The following is a 15,910-nucleotide window of genomic DNA, read 5'->3' as shown; positions in this document are numbered from 1 at the left end:
CACAGTGAATTCCACCTTTGTGCATCTGTATCACTACCAAGAGCCAATGAAAATAAATTTAGATAAAGGAGTCAAAGGAAGACCAAGAGGGAGAGGAAGGAGAATATCAAGGGAGGGAGGAGAGAGAAGGAAAGGTGGGGGACTTGGGAATGAAAAGGAGTATATCAAATACCCTGCACGTATTTTTTTTTTTTTTTCAAAATGAACCCAACTCTTATATATATCTGTAATGCACTAAGAAAAGAAAAAAAGAGATGATGGTGCAGCCTGGGTGCTGAACACGCAGAGCCTAGCAGTGGGGACAGTTCCCCATGGTATTAGATGTTACAGGTTGGTTTATGGGCCATTCCCATTCTTAAAGCACGGGGAAATAATAAGGTGATATTCTTCATCTCACGGTTATAAAAGTGACACCTTATTTACTGCAGAAAATGAAAAACAGAAAAAGATAAAATCACAAGATGACATGAACATAACCTCTGACTTGGTAATTCCACGTTTGTGAAATACTCATTTTTACTAACAAAGTATGTGCATGGGGTGCTCACCACAGCACTGTTGATAATGGTGAAGAACTATAAGTAACCTTAAGGAGCCGGGTGTGGTGGCACACGCCTCTACTCCCCACAGCTTGGGAGGCTGAGGCAGGAGGATCACAAATTCAAAGCCAGCCTCAGCGACTTAGTGAGACCCTGTCTCAAAATGAAAAATCATAATTTTCAAAAGACACTGGGGATGTGGCCCCCGAGTTCAATTCCTGCTATAAAAAACAAAACAAAACAAACAAACAAACAAAAACCTCAATGCCTACCAATTGAGGTGTAGTTAAAAATAAAAGTCAGGGGCTGGGGTTGTGGCTCAGTGGTAGAGAGCTTGCTTGGCTTGTATGAAGCCCTGGATTCAATTCTCAGCATCTCATACAAATAAATAAATTAAATAGAGGTCCATCAATGACTTAAAATAAATAAGTAAATAAATAAAAGACACTACCCATATCGTTCATGGTTGTAAACTAGAAAGACCAAGTTGATCAATGTGTGTCATAAGGAAAGATCTAGGGCACAGTGTTAGGTTAAAAAGAAATTGGCAAATAGGTTAATTGGTGACACAAACACATTTGTATTAAATGTTTCCTTTTAAATATAAAGAAAAAAGACTGAGATGATGCTTCTTGGATAGAAGAAAGAGAAGTCTGAACTAAAACTATTTTTTTTATTCCTTCTATGCACTTTTTATTTTTTTATGATTGTAATGCATTCCACTATTGTCATGTATGTAAGAAATAAAAAAAAAAACTAAACGTGTATTTTTGTTTGAACCTTTATAAAGAGGATATATTCACTATTCCTGAAGTCAAGGATTGTTTTTCTCAGGACTACAGGCAGCCAGAGGAGGGTTTCAGACCCATTTTACCCACTCCTCTGGGAGGGTGCTGTTGCCTCAGGGCCTGGAGGAGCCCCTGGCCAGGTCTGGTGGAGGAGCGCTGGGTGGAGAGGGCCCTCCTCCTCAGCAGCTCCTCCATATTCCAGTCACTGTTCCCACCACACCCTGCTCTGCTCAGTGGGGCCACCTGAATGACCACACCCTCTCTGCTTGGTGACAGCAGGGTTCCCACCACACCCCCTCTGCATTGAGCTTGCTGCTCATCAAGCACTCTGTTCTTTTGCTTCTGGGGCTCCAACTGCGCCATCCCCCTGCCTCCACCCTGCCTCCACCTCCTCTAGGATGTGGCCAGCCCCCAGATGCTGCAGCCCCACCTCTGTAACACAGCTCTAGACGGCTCTCCCCAGAACCATATTGACAGCACCAAGTCCCCAGGCAGCTGGCAGGGGGGCTGGTGCCTCCTGGGCACTTTACAAATGCTGGCTGAATCTCTGCATTCCATGGGACAGAGGAAGAAAAGGGCCCTGGGGAAGCCGCCTGCTAATACTGTACCCACGTTTCCAGCTCCCCATGGAGGCCAGCTAGCTGCCCTTTCTCCAAAGTCTGTCCCATTTCCCAGGGTTTCTGAGGCGACTTGCTGGAACCTCCCATGCCCTAATTCAGACCCCTGTCCTCTTGTCCTCTACAAACACAGAGGGATGCTGTCAGCGTACCCAGGGGCTGCTCCCACGTGCTGCCAGCACCAGCCACCTGCTGCACTGGAGAAGTCTTCCCATCAGCCAGGCCAGGCCGAGACAGAGTAAGCAGGGAAGGGCAGGGAAAGAAGCGAAGGCCCCAAGCCCAGGCTTAAGTCTACCCAGAGATCTGGACCTGCTTTCCTTAGAGCAGCAACTGCCACTTGGCACAAACTCCGCGGCGGCCTCTCTACTGCACATTTACCAACAGCAAAGTTAAGGTTGTACACAGGACAAGAGGCTCTGGGCAGGAGCCCGGGGGCTGCTGCTTCAGGAGGCCCTTTCCTTCTCTCTAGTCAATCTGCGCTTCTCAAACCAGGGAGCCAGAAACCCCTCCAGAGACAATTCCGCTTCCTTGGGACCCACTGCCCGGACGGAATGCTAGAAACAGGTGTCAGTCACAAGAGTGGATCCCCACAGAAAACCGTCACAGGGGAACTGGACTCCTGAAAATCTGATTTCACTGGGGCAAGTTCACCACCTGAAGGATTTTGTGGAAGGTGTTTTTGTTTGTTTGGTGGCCCTGGGAAATGAACCCGGGCACTCTCCCACTGAGCCACATCCTTGGTCCTTGTCATCCTCCTGCCTCAGTCTCTCCAGTAGCTGGGTTTACGGGTGTGTGCCACCACACCCAGCCTGACTTTGTGGGAGTTTTGACCTACATCCTTGTGACCCATGGGTCCCATTCACTGGCTTTCTCACTGGGCCTGTGGAACCTTGGGAGAGGTCCCTAGAATGCCCCCACCTTCCAGGGCTCTTACAGATGGAGGAGGGCCTCTAGCACTCTCTGGTTTCCACTCTGAACAGAGCAGCTTTACTCTCATCTGCTCAGTGCATTTCTGCATAAATGTTCTTCAAACAAAGGATTCTATGGCTTAAAAAAAAAAAAAGGAATTTGAAAGCACCAAATTGTATCATCTTTATATACCTTGAAATTAAATTACCAGGTCTTTTTTTCCCCCAATATATGAAAATATCTTTTAACCCCTCCCCACAGCACCGTATCCCACAGAGCTGCAGACAGGAGAATCAAGTTCTGGAAAGACTTCATTAGGAGGAGCTTCTGCCTGTGGGCTTCCCAGGGCGCTAGTCTGAAGGACAGTTGTGGGAAGAGCTAGAGTATGAAACTACAATTCTGAAGACTTCCAAATAAGAAATAATGAATTTTAGGCCTCACTCTACTCCCACTGCGGAGGAGGGTGGGTGTGCTGGCGAGGGAGAGCTTGGGAGGCGGAGAGCAGGGCAGGGGCACCACCCAGGACCATACTGGGGAGGCTCGAGGCTCTGCCCTGGGTGGCAGGAGGGTCCACCTGAGCAGCCCTGGGCGTGGTGAGCGCAGAACTCCCATATCAGCACCCCCAAGAAGCCCTCCGGGGCCACACACACGGGGCGGCTCCCTTCCTCTGACCTGGTAAATGCCCTACGATGAACTCATGCAACACCCAGCACTGGCTGCCATCTCTGGTGGGCCCACGGGCTCCCGACCAGACACTCAGCACTGTGACGAGGTCCCGTCACCAGGTGCCCCATAACTGTTCACTGGCACAATTATCCCATCCCTGTTTCCCTACTGGTGCCCACTGGTGATGTCACACAGAGGAGCAGCACAGGGAACTGTCACTATGCTTAGTCTAGAAATGGCCCCAGAAGCAGGGTGGGCCCTTTACCCACAAAGATGCCACACCCAGCCACCCTGGCTCCCCAGGGCACTAACTCCACCTTTACAGGCCTCCTTCAGAATTAACGGGGTCCCTTATAAGACAGAGGGGCAGATGACATCTGGGCACAGTCACCTTTCAGACAGTGGGACCAGCTAACAAGGCCACAGTCACACCTGGGCGTCAGGGCAGGAGCGTCTTGCTCCACTTGACTGAGCCACGGGTCTGGAACTAAAGTGCTCTTGGCCACAGGAAGGGAGCTTGCAGAGGGGCTAGAAAACTGACAGGCAGGATCCCACACGCAGGGGTTGACAGAGCGCACGAAGGTCAATGGCTGACATCAACCAGCGGCAGGAGAAAGACCCCGGCCCCGTCTGGAGGGCCTCTGCCTCAGCCACTCATACCCCCTGGCCCTGCTGGTTCAGCGTGGCCACCTGCAGAGTCTATGGGCAATCTCTTCCTTTTAAGTCATGGGTCAGACTTGGCCAGACAATGACCTCAGATCTGAGATGCTTTTTCCAAATTCTGGCTCTTCCTTCACTCCTCTGCCTTCCTCCGTAACAAGTCCTTCCTATCTGGCTGATCCCCAGAGATTGGGTGGCAGCAACTCACAGTGGCAACACCAAATGGTCTGCCACAGTCAATGTGTGACAGGCCATTGTGTCACCTGTGGGAAAGCTAGCAATGGCAGTACTTATAGGTGACACCTTGCCCTTGCCAGATGTGACTAGTGTCATTTCAGCCTCCTACTGTTTTTTTCCCCTTTTTTATTCTAAGCTCAGAAACTCCCAGTGCTGACTGTGATCCTGGGGGGAAGCATTCCACGTGGGAGGAGCTGTCCAACACCTTTTCCTTATTCATCCTCCCTCTATTCGGGCAGACGCAGGTGGTGTCCTTGGGCTCAAGAGTTGGCAGCCAACCCAGGCAGTGGCCATGGGCCCAGGGCTCCAGGATGCTCTCCTAGGCGGGACTGGGCCTCCACATACCTGGGCCCATTTGGAAGAAAGAGGCCAGTCTCTGGAACCCAGCTGGGGCACTCTGGCTGGGAAACTCTGCAAGGGAGTTAGCGAGCCTCTGATGCAGCGTGTGGTCAGCAGCTCCGGCCTTGGGACACCTGGGTCCAAGGCCCTGTCCTGCCCTCCTTCCCACGTCCCCTGCACTTCAATTTTCTCATCTCTGAAGTACAACAACGAATGCAGTTACCCAAAGCCACACATGGCACCCAGGGCACTCAGAAGACCCAATAAACCTTGGCTATGGTTATCATCCCCAAACAAGAAATGAACAAAGGATTTCCAAGAGTATGAGTAACGATTCCTGACTATCTGTGGAAACTCTGGAAGGCAACTACTCCATTCAACTGGCAGCCATGCTTTGCTTGAGGATGGGGATAAGTGCTGAGAAACAAGATGTTAGGCAACCTCTTGGTGCCAGTGTCACAGAATATACTCACGTAAACCCAGATGGCACAGTCTACTACCCTCCTGGGGCAGATGGCACCTACCATTGCAGGTGTGGTCTGCCACTGACCGAGGTAACGTTGTGCAGCATACGACTGAGTTCATGAGAACTTTCTATGCACCTGATTTTGTAAGGCTAACATCTTTGATTTTTACTTGAGACTCTAGATGCTGCACGGCAACAGGCTACAAGATCCCCTCACTCACAGGCACCTCCCCTGGATGGGGACCGAGGCCTGGAGATTCCAAAGTCAGCCATCCACGCTGCAGCTCAAGCCAGCTGTCCGCAGGAGAGGTGCTGAAGTGTGGGAGGAAGGTGGCTGATGTCCCTCACCTGCCCGGGCCCTCACCTGCAGGTCTCGGTTGTGGTTTTCGCAGAGCAGCTGCAGGAAGCGCAGGATGGGCTGCATGATGGTAATGACCGCGCTCATCTCCAGCTCGTCCTTGGTCTTGTCGGTGGTGGTCTGGGTGCCCTCCCCGGACTGGTAGTGGTCGTCAGGGTCAGCCTCCCTCCGGAAGGTGGTGAAGGCTTTCCTGGTGGCAGCAGAGGCCTCCAGGAGCTGATCCCGGACCTCTTCTGTTATCTGCGTCATAGGCTCTTTGGCTGGAAGGCAAGCGTGAGATGGTCAGTACTGGACATCCTCAGGAGCGCCATTCTCCTTTCCAAAGGGACCTCAGAAACCTGGGTCTCCACTGGAGACCCGTGAGGCTGGCACAACATCCTGGGAAGCCACAGTCTCCTTTCAGTCCTTAGGCAGGATGAGGGTGGAGTGGACCCTGGCCAGCTGCTCCTGGTCCCCGTGTCCCGTCTAGGCTAGGCCCATGTCTAGAGAAGAGCTTGGTACAGCTCTGTGGACCCCACGACCAAGGCTCTGGGTCTCGGGTCCTCCTTTGCACCCTGGTGAGCACCAGTGAACTCTATCTCAGGCAGCTGGGAGAGGCTCACCATGACACCAAGCGGTCACCTAACACTGGTGGTCCTTTGTGTGGCTTGTCCGACCCAGTCCTCAGGATACCTGAGCTAACTGTGGCATCGTCGTTAGGAGCACAGACCGCAGTCAGATCACCTGGGCTCAGATGCCAGCTCCACACCTTCCAGCTGCATGTCCCTAACAAGTCAAGGACCAGGTCTGCGCCTCTGCTTCCTCATTGGTAAAATGGAGACAGCGTTCTACCTAGTTTGCAAGGTTGGCTTGAGCTTTAGATGAACTGAACAGGAAGAAGGGCTCTGCTATGCTTTGGGTCTGCAAAGTTCCCCAGTGGGTTAAAGGCTGGATCCCCATCCCAATGTGCCATTGGAAGGTGATGGAACCTGTAAGAAGCATGGCCTCTTGGGACATCTTAGATTCACTGGGGGGATGTCCTAGAGGGGGACTTGAGGGCCTTGGTCTTTTCTGTTTTTCTGCTTCTTGGCCATGAGGTAGGTGCTTCTGCTCTGTCACATGCTCCTGTCTGACATGCTGCCTTAGGACTGGACCAAAAACAAAGAGGCCAATTGGTTACGGACCGAAACTTCCAAGTTAACCTTTTATCTTTACAACCTGATTATCTAAGGTATTTGTTATAGTGACAGAAAGCTGGATAACATATGACTAATTCATTTCAGTCCTTAGGCATCCTTCATGTTTCTTCCATTTATCCCCATTCTAGACTAGCTGTTCTCAATCAAGGGAGATGCCTTCCCCAGTCCCACTCAGTGAATAACGACATTGTATCTGGAGACACATTTGGCTGAGGGTGGGGATGTGCTACTGGTATCTAATGAGCAAAGGTCACATATGCTAATAAATACCTTATATAGCTGGGCATGGAGGCATATGCCCATAATCCCAGAAACTGGGGAGGCTAAGGAAGGAGGACCACAAGTTTAAGGCCAACCTCAACAATTTAGCAAGACCCTGTCTGAAAAAAATTAAAAAAGGCTGGGGATGTAGCTCAGTGGTAAAGCATTCTTGGGTTGAAGCCCCAATACACTGAGAAAAGAATTTTAAATAAATAAATAAATACCTTATAATGCACAAGACAGCCCCTAAAACAAAGAAGCTTCCAAAGGTCAACAGTGCTGTGGTTGAGAAATCTAGCTCTAAACTTGAAAAGCAAGACTCACAATGGTTAATTTATTCAAGGTTGTCTGACTCCCAAAACTGTGGGTCTTCCACTCCCTGTAGCACTACTGGGAGATTACAGACAAAAAGCTCTGTCCTTTAGAAAATAAGGAGAGATCACCTGACCAAGGACAGACACTGGTAGCTTTGTTTACTTGTTTGTTTGTGTGGCACTGGGGATTGAACTCTGAGCCACATTCCCAGCACCCCCTCCCCACCCACATCTTTTTAAAATTTTGGGACAGGGCCTTGCTAAATTGCTAAGAGTCTCACTAAGTTGCTGAGGCTAGCCTCAAACTTGTGATCCTCCTGCTTCAGCCTCTGGAGTCACTGGAATTTCAGGTGTGCACCACTGTGTCCAGTTCCCTAAGACACCAGTTTTAGAGTATGCATTACTCTAAGACTACATGGAAATGACAGGAAAAGAATATCCACAGATTCTCTACCGATAAAATCCTCAGCTTGACCAAAAAGAATGTCCACAAATTTATTAAACAAGAAGACTCTCCTATGCAACAGGACTTCAGCTCATGTCACGTAGGGAGAATTACTTCAAAACCAGAGCAGTTGTTTTCTTCGGAGAATTCGGGTCGTGATGCATCCTAGAGTCTAAAAATGATGGAAAAAACTTAAAGGAAACCAAGCCTCCTCTCCCTTTCCCAGGCCAGCGGATGGAAGATGGGGAGCATTACCTTTTTTCCGGGACGGGGCCTCCCTGTCCGCCTCGTCATCTTTCTTTTTGTTTCCCAAGTCACTGGTGTTCACAGTCACAGTTGCCTTGATTTCCTGCTGGGCCATCTTCATTCGGTCATAAAAGACCTTGAAGAATCTCTCCGACTTCTTATCTTCTGTCAACCGGCAGAAAAAGGAGTGCTGGAGGGGCAAACACACAGAGTTTCAACACTAACAGGCCCCCGTAAGCCCCACTGGCCGCCGCACTGACTCGAGACCAGAGCCAGCCCCAAGCCTTGCAGAGGACCCAGGGTCGGCCCAAGGTTAAACATGGTGGCCCGACTCTCGCTCCCTGGATCGAGCATCAGAGATCGTCAACAGAGTTCTAAACCTGTGGTGGTGGAGGGTGGAGGAGGCACATGGGCTTTGGAAGCCCGTGGGGGGGGGTGTGGGCAGCCTGCAGCCTGCTGAGAGCCGTTCCTCTACTGCAAGCACACAAAACAAGGCTGTTAACAATGAAGACGGAAAATGGTTTTGGAGACAAATGCAGGGCCATCATTTGCTCGAGGAGTTCCCCTGGGCTCCTCCCCGGCACAGAGCCCTGTGAACAATGCACGGATGACTCAGATGGGCCACCTGCCCCACAGGCCTTCGTAACAGGTAAGGATGACACATTCTTAAGTCAGACCGAGTCAAAAGCACCCGGGGAAGGCCTGTGAGCGTAGATGCTTAGAGCTGGAGGGGCCGACGTTGGGCTGCAGCCATCTCAAAACCTTCATGGAAACGGTGGATTTTCCAGTAAGTGTCGAAGGGCAGGGAAGAGTGGTTAGAGGAAGAAGCTCCAAATGCACAGGTAGCCCGCCTCTTGGAGACACATTTGCTTTTGGACCCACTGCAAGCAATAGTATACACTGTTGATATGAAAACACAATATGGTATTTCAACTTCATTTATGAGTATTCTCTTTTCACCCCCTTGCAAGTTCCACACTGTTGTGAGTTATTTACATAAAAATACAATACGGTCATTTCCAGCGGAATAAAACAAAGCTCCAAACAATGTATTTGCTTCTCCAGGTCGATCTTCCTGCCAGTTTTGCATCTTTCCGTTTGGAAAGATGGAGCTCCCCTGCATGGTGGTCTTTAGCTTCCAATCCTGGAAAAAACTCAAGCCTTACCAGCCCCTCGATCCCGCCAGGCTCCCCCACTGTAGCCTGTATCCACCTGCCAAGGGCTGATTCAGTCACCACCTGACTACCACACCTTCGTCTGCCACCACACAACCGCAGCCACTCTGGCCCTCTGACCCTCAGGCCACATTGACTGACATCTGTCCCGTGAGCACTTCTCCATCAGGTCCCTGCTTCTCCCCTCCCCGGTCTTGACTCTGATGCTTCTTATACAGGACCAACTTCCTACCTGTGTTCTCTGGTCCCCCTGCCTGCCAATCACTCCCGAGTGCTCCCCCAGGCTCCATGTCTGCAGCTGCTTAGCCTTGAACCAAGCAGAAGTCTTGAACGAGTGTCCTCCACTGTCCTTTACTGCCTTATTTCCTGCTAAGTTTCCTACTGTTCCTTCCACCCACCATCACGGGGTAGGCATCATGATCGGGGCACGGTGTCAGACACAAGAGAGAAAACAGTGAGTGCAAAAAGAAAACCATAAAGCCAGAAGCCTGGTGAGAAACCTAAGGACCACTGACCACGTTATAACACAGCCTTCTGTCCCCATGAAAGTGACCCAAGAATGTGCTAGTGAACGGTCCTGTGGCAGACACGTGATGCCACTGCCCTAGTGTCTTGCTCTCCCTGGGTCCTCATCTTCTGGTCTCACCACAAACGTCACTTTCTCAGTGAAGCCATCTCTAATGCTCCCAGGCCAACTGCTGTGCTCTATTCTCTTCACTGCAGAACACTGTTGAGTCGCACGGCTGCTATATTTATCGTTCACCTGCTCACATCTGTCTCACACAGAGCAGAAGCTCTGGGAAGGCAGGTGCTTTACCTGTGATTGACAGCTGCCTCCAGAGCACCCTGAAGGGGCCTGGCACACGCAGCACTCCTTAAATGTCTCATGAAATAGTGACTCTAATAACCCAGAACGTGGTGGCTCCTCCTAAGTGGATCCCCCTGCTCAGATCTGTATACGGAGTGGACATGACACAAATAAGTGCCACCAAATAAATTAATTCTGGGAAATTGCTCAAATACCAGGAACCAAGTTTCAACCCTTCATCTCTTTTAGAGCCAACACACCCACAGACACAGGATGATGTACATGAGGGCAGAGAAAGCAACCTCCAGCTGCCTAATCTCAGGGACCCAACTTCTGCACTAAGACCCATCTTCCCACACCCAGGGTCACAGGAGGCTGCTCACTAATGCGGTGGGCCACCAGAGGGCTGCCCCCTTAGGACACACCAGTCACCTCTCCAGCATGGAGGCTGCTTGACAAGCGGGTGGGGACGAGCTGGTCATTCAAGAAAACAAAAGCACTTTCAGTAAGAAACTAAATATGACAAATGAAGCCAGCCACCTGTCATCTACAACCGCTCAACCCGGCTGCAAACCATGCTGCTTAGCATCCAGCCAGCCCAGCCAGCCCACGTCAGCTGACACCTTCAGGGTAAGGGAAGCGCCTCTGAAATGGGAGAAGGGCAGGGGACGGAGGATTTTGTGCTTCTATATATGTTTCTGCAATGGACAGTATGTTTATTCTGTATTATTTATACCAGTCCTCAGTAATCCCTTAAGGACTGGAAACAGCTTTACCAACAGAAGGTGCTCAACAAAACAATCCAATGGATAATAGGCTCTAGAAGACACGAAGAAGATTAGAAAAGCAAAATTAGAAGAGGGTGGGGATGGGCAGAGAGTCGATTCAGGGGAGTCTCAGGTTTGGCTCGAATCCCTGGCCACGGTCAGGCAGAACCAAGAGGCCTATCAGTTATGCCACTGGAGAAATGCAATCAGCACTTCAAGGGGAGGTCAGCAGGAGTGAGCAGGAGAACAGGGCCCTCCACATGGTTCCTGGACCTGTTCAAACCTGTTCTGTAGGTGTCTGTTTGCAGGACTTAGGACAGGGAGAGGGAGTACTCTGCTCAGGACTCGCATGCTAGGTGGGACCTAAGACCAGAGCGGGTGGGTACGTGGAATCCCAGCTTTGATCTGCCTGGCCAAATGCCCACTTTTCTTCCTATTGAACCTATTTCAACTCATCTCCCCTTCCCCAAAACAAGAGCTTATAGTCACAAGGAGGTTTTACCTCTCCAAATCTTTCCCTCCATCCCACCAGGCAGGGGTGGGGCAGCCCTTCAGCATAAATACGGCCTGGAGCAGGCAAGGTGGGGAGATAGAAATAAATCAAAACTGTGGTTGCCTCAAGGGGCATGCATGGGAAGGGACTACAAAGGCAGCAATGGAAACTTCCAGAACAAATCATCTGGATGAGAGTGAAGGTTACACAGATAACCACCAGAATAATGTCCCCTCTAAGGCATCCACATGCTCTTCCCTGGAATCTGCAAATGAGTCACCTCACAGGGCACAGTGGCTTGGCCCAGCAGAGGGCACAAAGGCTGCTCACCAACCTCACCACGAGGAGCGGATCCCGGATTACTCAGGGGGCCCAACGTCATCATCAGGGTCCTTCAGAGTGGAAGAGGGACAGACACATCATAAGGACCCAACTCTCTGCTGCTGAATTGCAAACAGGGAGAAGAGGCCATAAGCCAAGGACTGTGGGTGGCCTCCAGAGCTGCAGGCACCTCCAAAAATGAGGACAGCCCTGCAGCACTCTGGTTTCAGTCTAGTGAGTCCAACTTGCAAAACAAAAAAATCAGGAACTCAAAGCCACTACATTTGTGGTCATCTATTGCTGCAGCCATAGCCAATGACACAACAGGCATAAAACAGCTGTCAACTGTAACTGAGCTCTACCCTGAGCTGGCTATTAATCGTAATCCATATCACAATAAAAAGAGAGGGAAGAGATACTTTGCTTTGCTTCTGGAAAGCTAGGGAACTACAAAAAGATGTGCAGACAAGGAGCCGCCTTCAGAGACCCCCTGACCCCCAGGGGAACAGCATGCACCGCCCTCGCCCTGCCGTTTATCTCCAAATCACATTTTATTCCAAAGCCCTTCTAATAGGTGCTGCCTTATCTGAGCCCGAGGAGATTGCCAGGCCAGATAGCATCATTCATAAACCCGTCAGAGTGCAGAGCAGAGCGCCGGGGTCAGGAGAGGCCGGTGGCTTATGGCGTGGCCCGACATACTCTCCACCTCCTGTCTGCATTCTCAACCCACATGAGCCGCCTGGCCCACGCCAGACAGGAGCAGAAGGTTAGGAAAGCAGAGGAAGTGGAGCTGGTGCGGGGCAGATGCTCAGCGCCAAGGCCAGACACCATGGACAGCAGGCCTGCCCAGGACATGCTCAGGGGAAGGAAGTGGGGTCAGGGGCAGGGCGAGGAAGTGACCAGTGGCCCAGGGCATCTCCACAGCAGCTGTGGGAGAGGAAGCAGGCATGGCTGCGGTCAGCCGAGCTTCAAAATAAAACAAAAGAGCAGGCGAATGCACATCACGGAATGTGGCAGCCGGAAGCCCTCTGCTCCAGCAGTTTCCAAATTGTTTTCCCAGCAGGGAAACTCCTCGCTCCCCTTCCCAGATACATCCTCTATGAAGACGCCAGCTGGGCAGGAGAGAGACAAGGCAGAGTGACTCCCTTGAAACAGAAGGAGGATCCTCCGTCACGCCATGGGAACTAACTCTGGACTCCGCTCTGCAAACCACCACTGGAGACCATCCTTCCACTTTTCAAGATGAGGAAACTGAGACTCAGGCAGGAAAAGGGCCTTGCTGAGGCTGCAGAGAGATCAACTCCTCAGCTTCCCAAGCCACCCTCTCGACCTGCCTGGATGGGGGTAGTTCAAACAGCCTGCGCTGACCTTCCTGCCCTCTGGTAACTGTCACCAGCACTCAGGTGTCCCTCCTTGGGCTGACTGAGCTGGATAGAGACCAAGGAACAGAGGTCTTAGATTAAAAGGATAATCAACTAGCTCTTCATATCAAGTCTTGAAATAATAAGATATTGGTTAATTAGCCTAGCAGATCCCCACTACCGATGCCCAAGTCCTTTGCAAAGAAATGAAGCCTGCTTTCAGGCAAGAAGGCCCCTGGGATTAGGGCCTAGCACTCTATAGACGGCAGGAAGGCAGTGGATAGGGGGTGGGGTGGACACCGCCTTTCTTTGGCACAAGGAGGTCACAGCTTGAAGTAAACTAATCGGGTAAGGGATCCTGGGGAGGAAACTAACAGGAGCTAAGAGACTGGACACAGACCCTGGAACATAAACCAACAACGGGCAACATCCTCTGCATCAAAAAGAAGGAACCTCGGGGGAAAGACCAGCTTTGAGCTCTAAGGACCATGGTGCTCCCTGGCAGACCAGGCAGCCTGCCCACACCTGCCCAGGCAGAGGCCACTCTGATGGCAGGAGTCCCTCTGTGGGCATCTCAGCTAGGGGGTGGGGCAGTGGCAGGAAGCAGACATAGAAGTGATCAGAAAGTCACCTGGCAGGAGAGGAAGGGCCTGGGGACAGCAGCCGGAGCCAGTCTGGCCACGGGACTTCGTTCCTACCCTAAAGGAAGGCGTTTCTCCCTGCGGCTGGTCCACCTCCTGGAAGCACTTGCTCTGGGCCTTGGGAGAATCCAGAGAATGAGTTTTTCCATCTGACTGCCTTCCAAGACCTGACCCTGGCCAGCACAGCCCGTGGCACTCGCTGCCCTTGCGTGCTTATCTGCTGGGACATGAATTAAGTCTTTAGGCTAAGTCCAAGAATTCAGAAAATGTGGCTGCTGGGCAGGGAGCCAGAACCCAAGTGTCCAAGGGCTGATGGAAATTCTTCCCTAGAGTCTTTGCTTGTCTCTTTTCACACCAGCTCTGGGATTTAAGAGGAACAATGTGTCCCTGCCCTGCTGGAACCAAGTGATGTCAGTGGCCACCAAGATGTGGGTTAGGCCTTGGCTCTCCACCTGTGATGAACTGAGAATGCACCACATCCCAGGGACCCTCTGTCACCCAATTACAGTGATGGCAACTGAATGTCTCCAATTGGCCAGGCACTGCCTGAGGGCTTGACACACACAAACAACATCCCAGGAGTAAGTGCCCTTATTATCTCTGCTCTACAGATGAGGAAACTAAGGCACCCAGAAGTTACAGAACTTGCCAAGTTCTACATCTACAAAATGGGTCATGCACCTGACCCTCAGCCCAGGCCCTCGACCACCTTCTTCGTGCAATAGTTCTCAGCTGAGCACGCATCTCTGTCATACCGTGAACACCTTTTGGGTTTTATAATCCCCCTCATCCTCACCCTCCAAGTCCCTCCAAGAGGCACAGTCACCCACTGCTCTCTTAGGGAACAACTGCTGGGACAGGTTCTCATGCCAATGCGACTCACCCAGGACAGATGACACATCTGTTCATAGGGACTCCCAACAACCCGTCTGCTATTTGAAGGTTTGCCGAGTTGGGGGCAATGAATTGTTAAAAAAGCCATTGTCACACCATGACTGCTGTCATGAGTCTTAGAAACTAAGGAAAATATCCAAAACTTAAAGATCAGGAATCACAAACTAAGTAATAAAACAGCTGGTCAGGCCCAGAGCACATGGAGAACCGGAGGTGAGCAAACCTACATTTCAAGATTCCCCACTGGCCAAGATTCTGATCTAGGGAAATTTACTTGTTCTCATTTGTGCCTTGGAGGCTCCTTATCTGAAAAAAAAAAAAAAAATGAAGGTCAGACCACTTTCCTTGTCTGAAGCTGAGGGTCCATCAAGGTTGAGGTTATGAACAGTAAGTATAATATTGTTACCTAACAATAATACCCTGTTCAAAGGAAAGGCTGGGGGCGGTGGGGGGAAGATGGATCTATGAATGAGCTAGTATGATGGGAAGACCAAAATCTGATACTAAACAACATCCATTGATAAATAATTCCAGCTGGGCCTGGTAGGTCAAGATGGCCTCCAAATTGACAGTGAAACACAAGGAACAGCAATTCACGGCAGCTTTCGCAATATAGGAAGTTCACAGAGAAATCTGGCTGGAATTTCTCTAGTTACAGAGACCATCCAGACTTCCGTAGATGGACAGGCAAACATTTTTTTGCTTCCATTTCTCAACATTCTCACCCAAGAACAGAATTTAAGATCTTCCTCTTAGATAGTCCCCAGTCTTTCAAGGTGAACTTTCCCCTGGTATTTGCAACAACTGTGGACTTCAGGGTCTGATAATGAATAAAACGGTCATTCAGAATTGAATGTTCCCTAGGAAAAAATTATTGTACACTTCAGAAGTCAAGTTTTCCAAGGTTTGATGGGCTTTGACCAGTGAACATCTGGAGCTCTCGCTTTACCAACAACCTCTCTGAGGATGCCTCCAGCTTTGACGAGTCCAGAAATAAAATGGACTTCAAAGTGGAAAGGGAGGAGGTGAGCAGTTGATCCAAGCGTGCATTGGAAAGGCTTTGGCATTTCAACGTCATGGTCCTGAAGCGAGGCCCTCCTTCACCCAATGGAGCCACCTCTTGACAGCTTAGAGGCAAGCACTGTTTCTATGACTCGGCCAGGCAAGACTGGAACAGATGTCCTGGCCCATGCCTGAGAGATGGGATGAGGAACAAGGAGACCTTCAATCAGGATTAATAGGGACACTGGACCTCAGGGTCAAGGCCAAAGCAGGGGACCTTCATGATAGCTCTCTGTGTAGATCAGAACACAGATGCTCTCACCCACATTCATCAGCACCTCAGCCAATAAAATTAAAAAGGCATATCTTAAGGCTGGGGGTATGGCTCAGCGGTAGAGCACTTGCCTAGCACATCTGAGGAACTG

General features: G+C 50.6%; 1 protein-coding gene across 1 annotated transcript in view; it reads right to left on the bottom strand.

Moving 5' to 3' along the window:
- ITPR1 (inositol 1,4,5-trisphosphate receptor type 1) overlaps positions 1 to 15,910 on the bottom strand; it is a 311,270-nt gene that overhangs the window by 63,954 nt on the left and 231,406 nt on the right. The window contains exons 45-46 of the mRNA XM_081276065.1: positions 8,033 to 8,213; positions 5,586 to 5,839 (exon numbers count right to left, since the gene is read on the bottom strand). Of these exons, the coding sequence (XP_081132191.1) occupies positions 5,586 to 5,839; positions 8,033 to 8,213 (435 nt within the window). The remainder of the gene's footprint in view (positions 1 to 5,585; positions 5,840 to 8,032; positions 8,214 to 15,910) is intronic.

This window comes from Spermophilus citellus (assembly GCF_964194105.1).
Source record: "Spermophilus citellus genome assembly, chromosome: 19".
NCBI lineage: Eukaryota > Metazoa > Chordata > Mammalia > Rodentia > Sciuridae > Spermophilus > Spermophilus citellus.
This window is presented reverse-complemented; position numbering and strand designations above follow the sequence as displayed.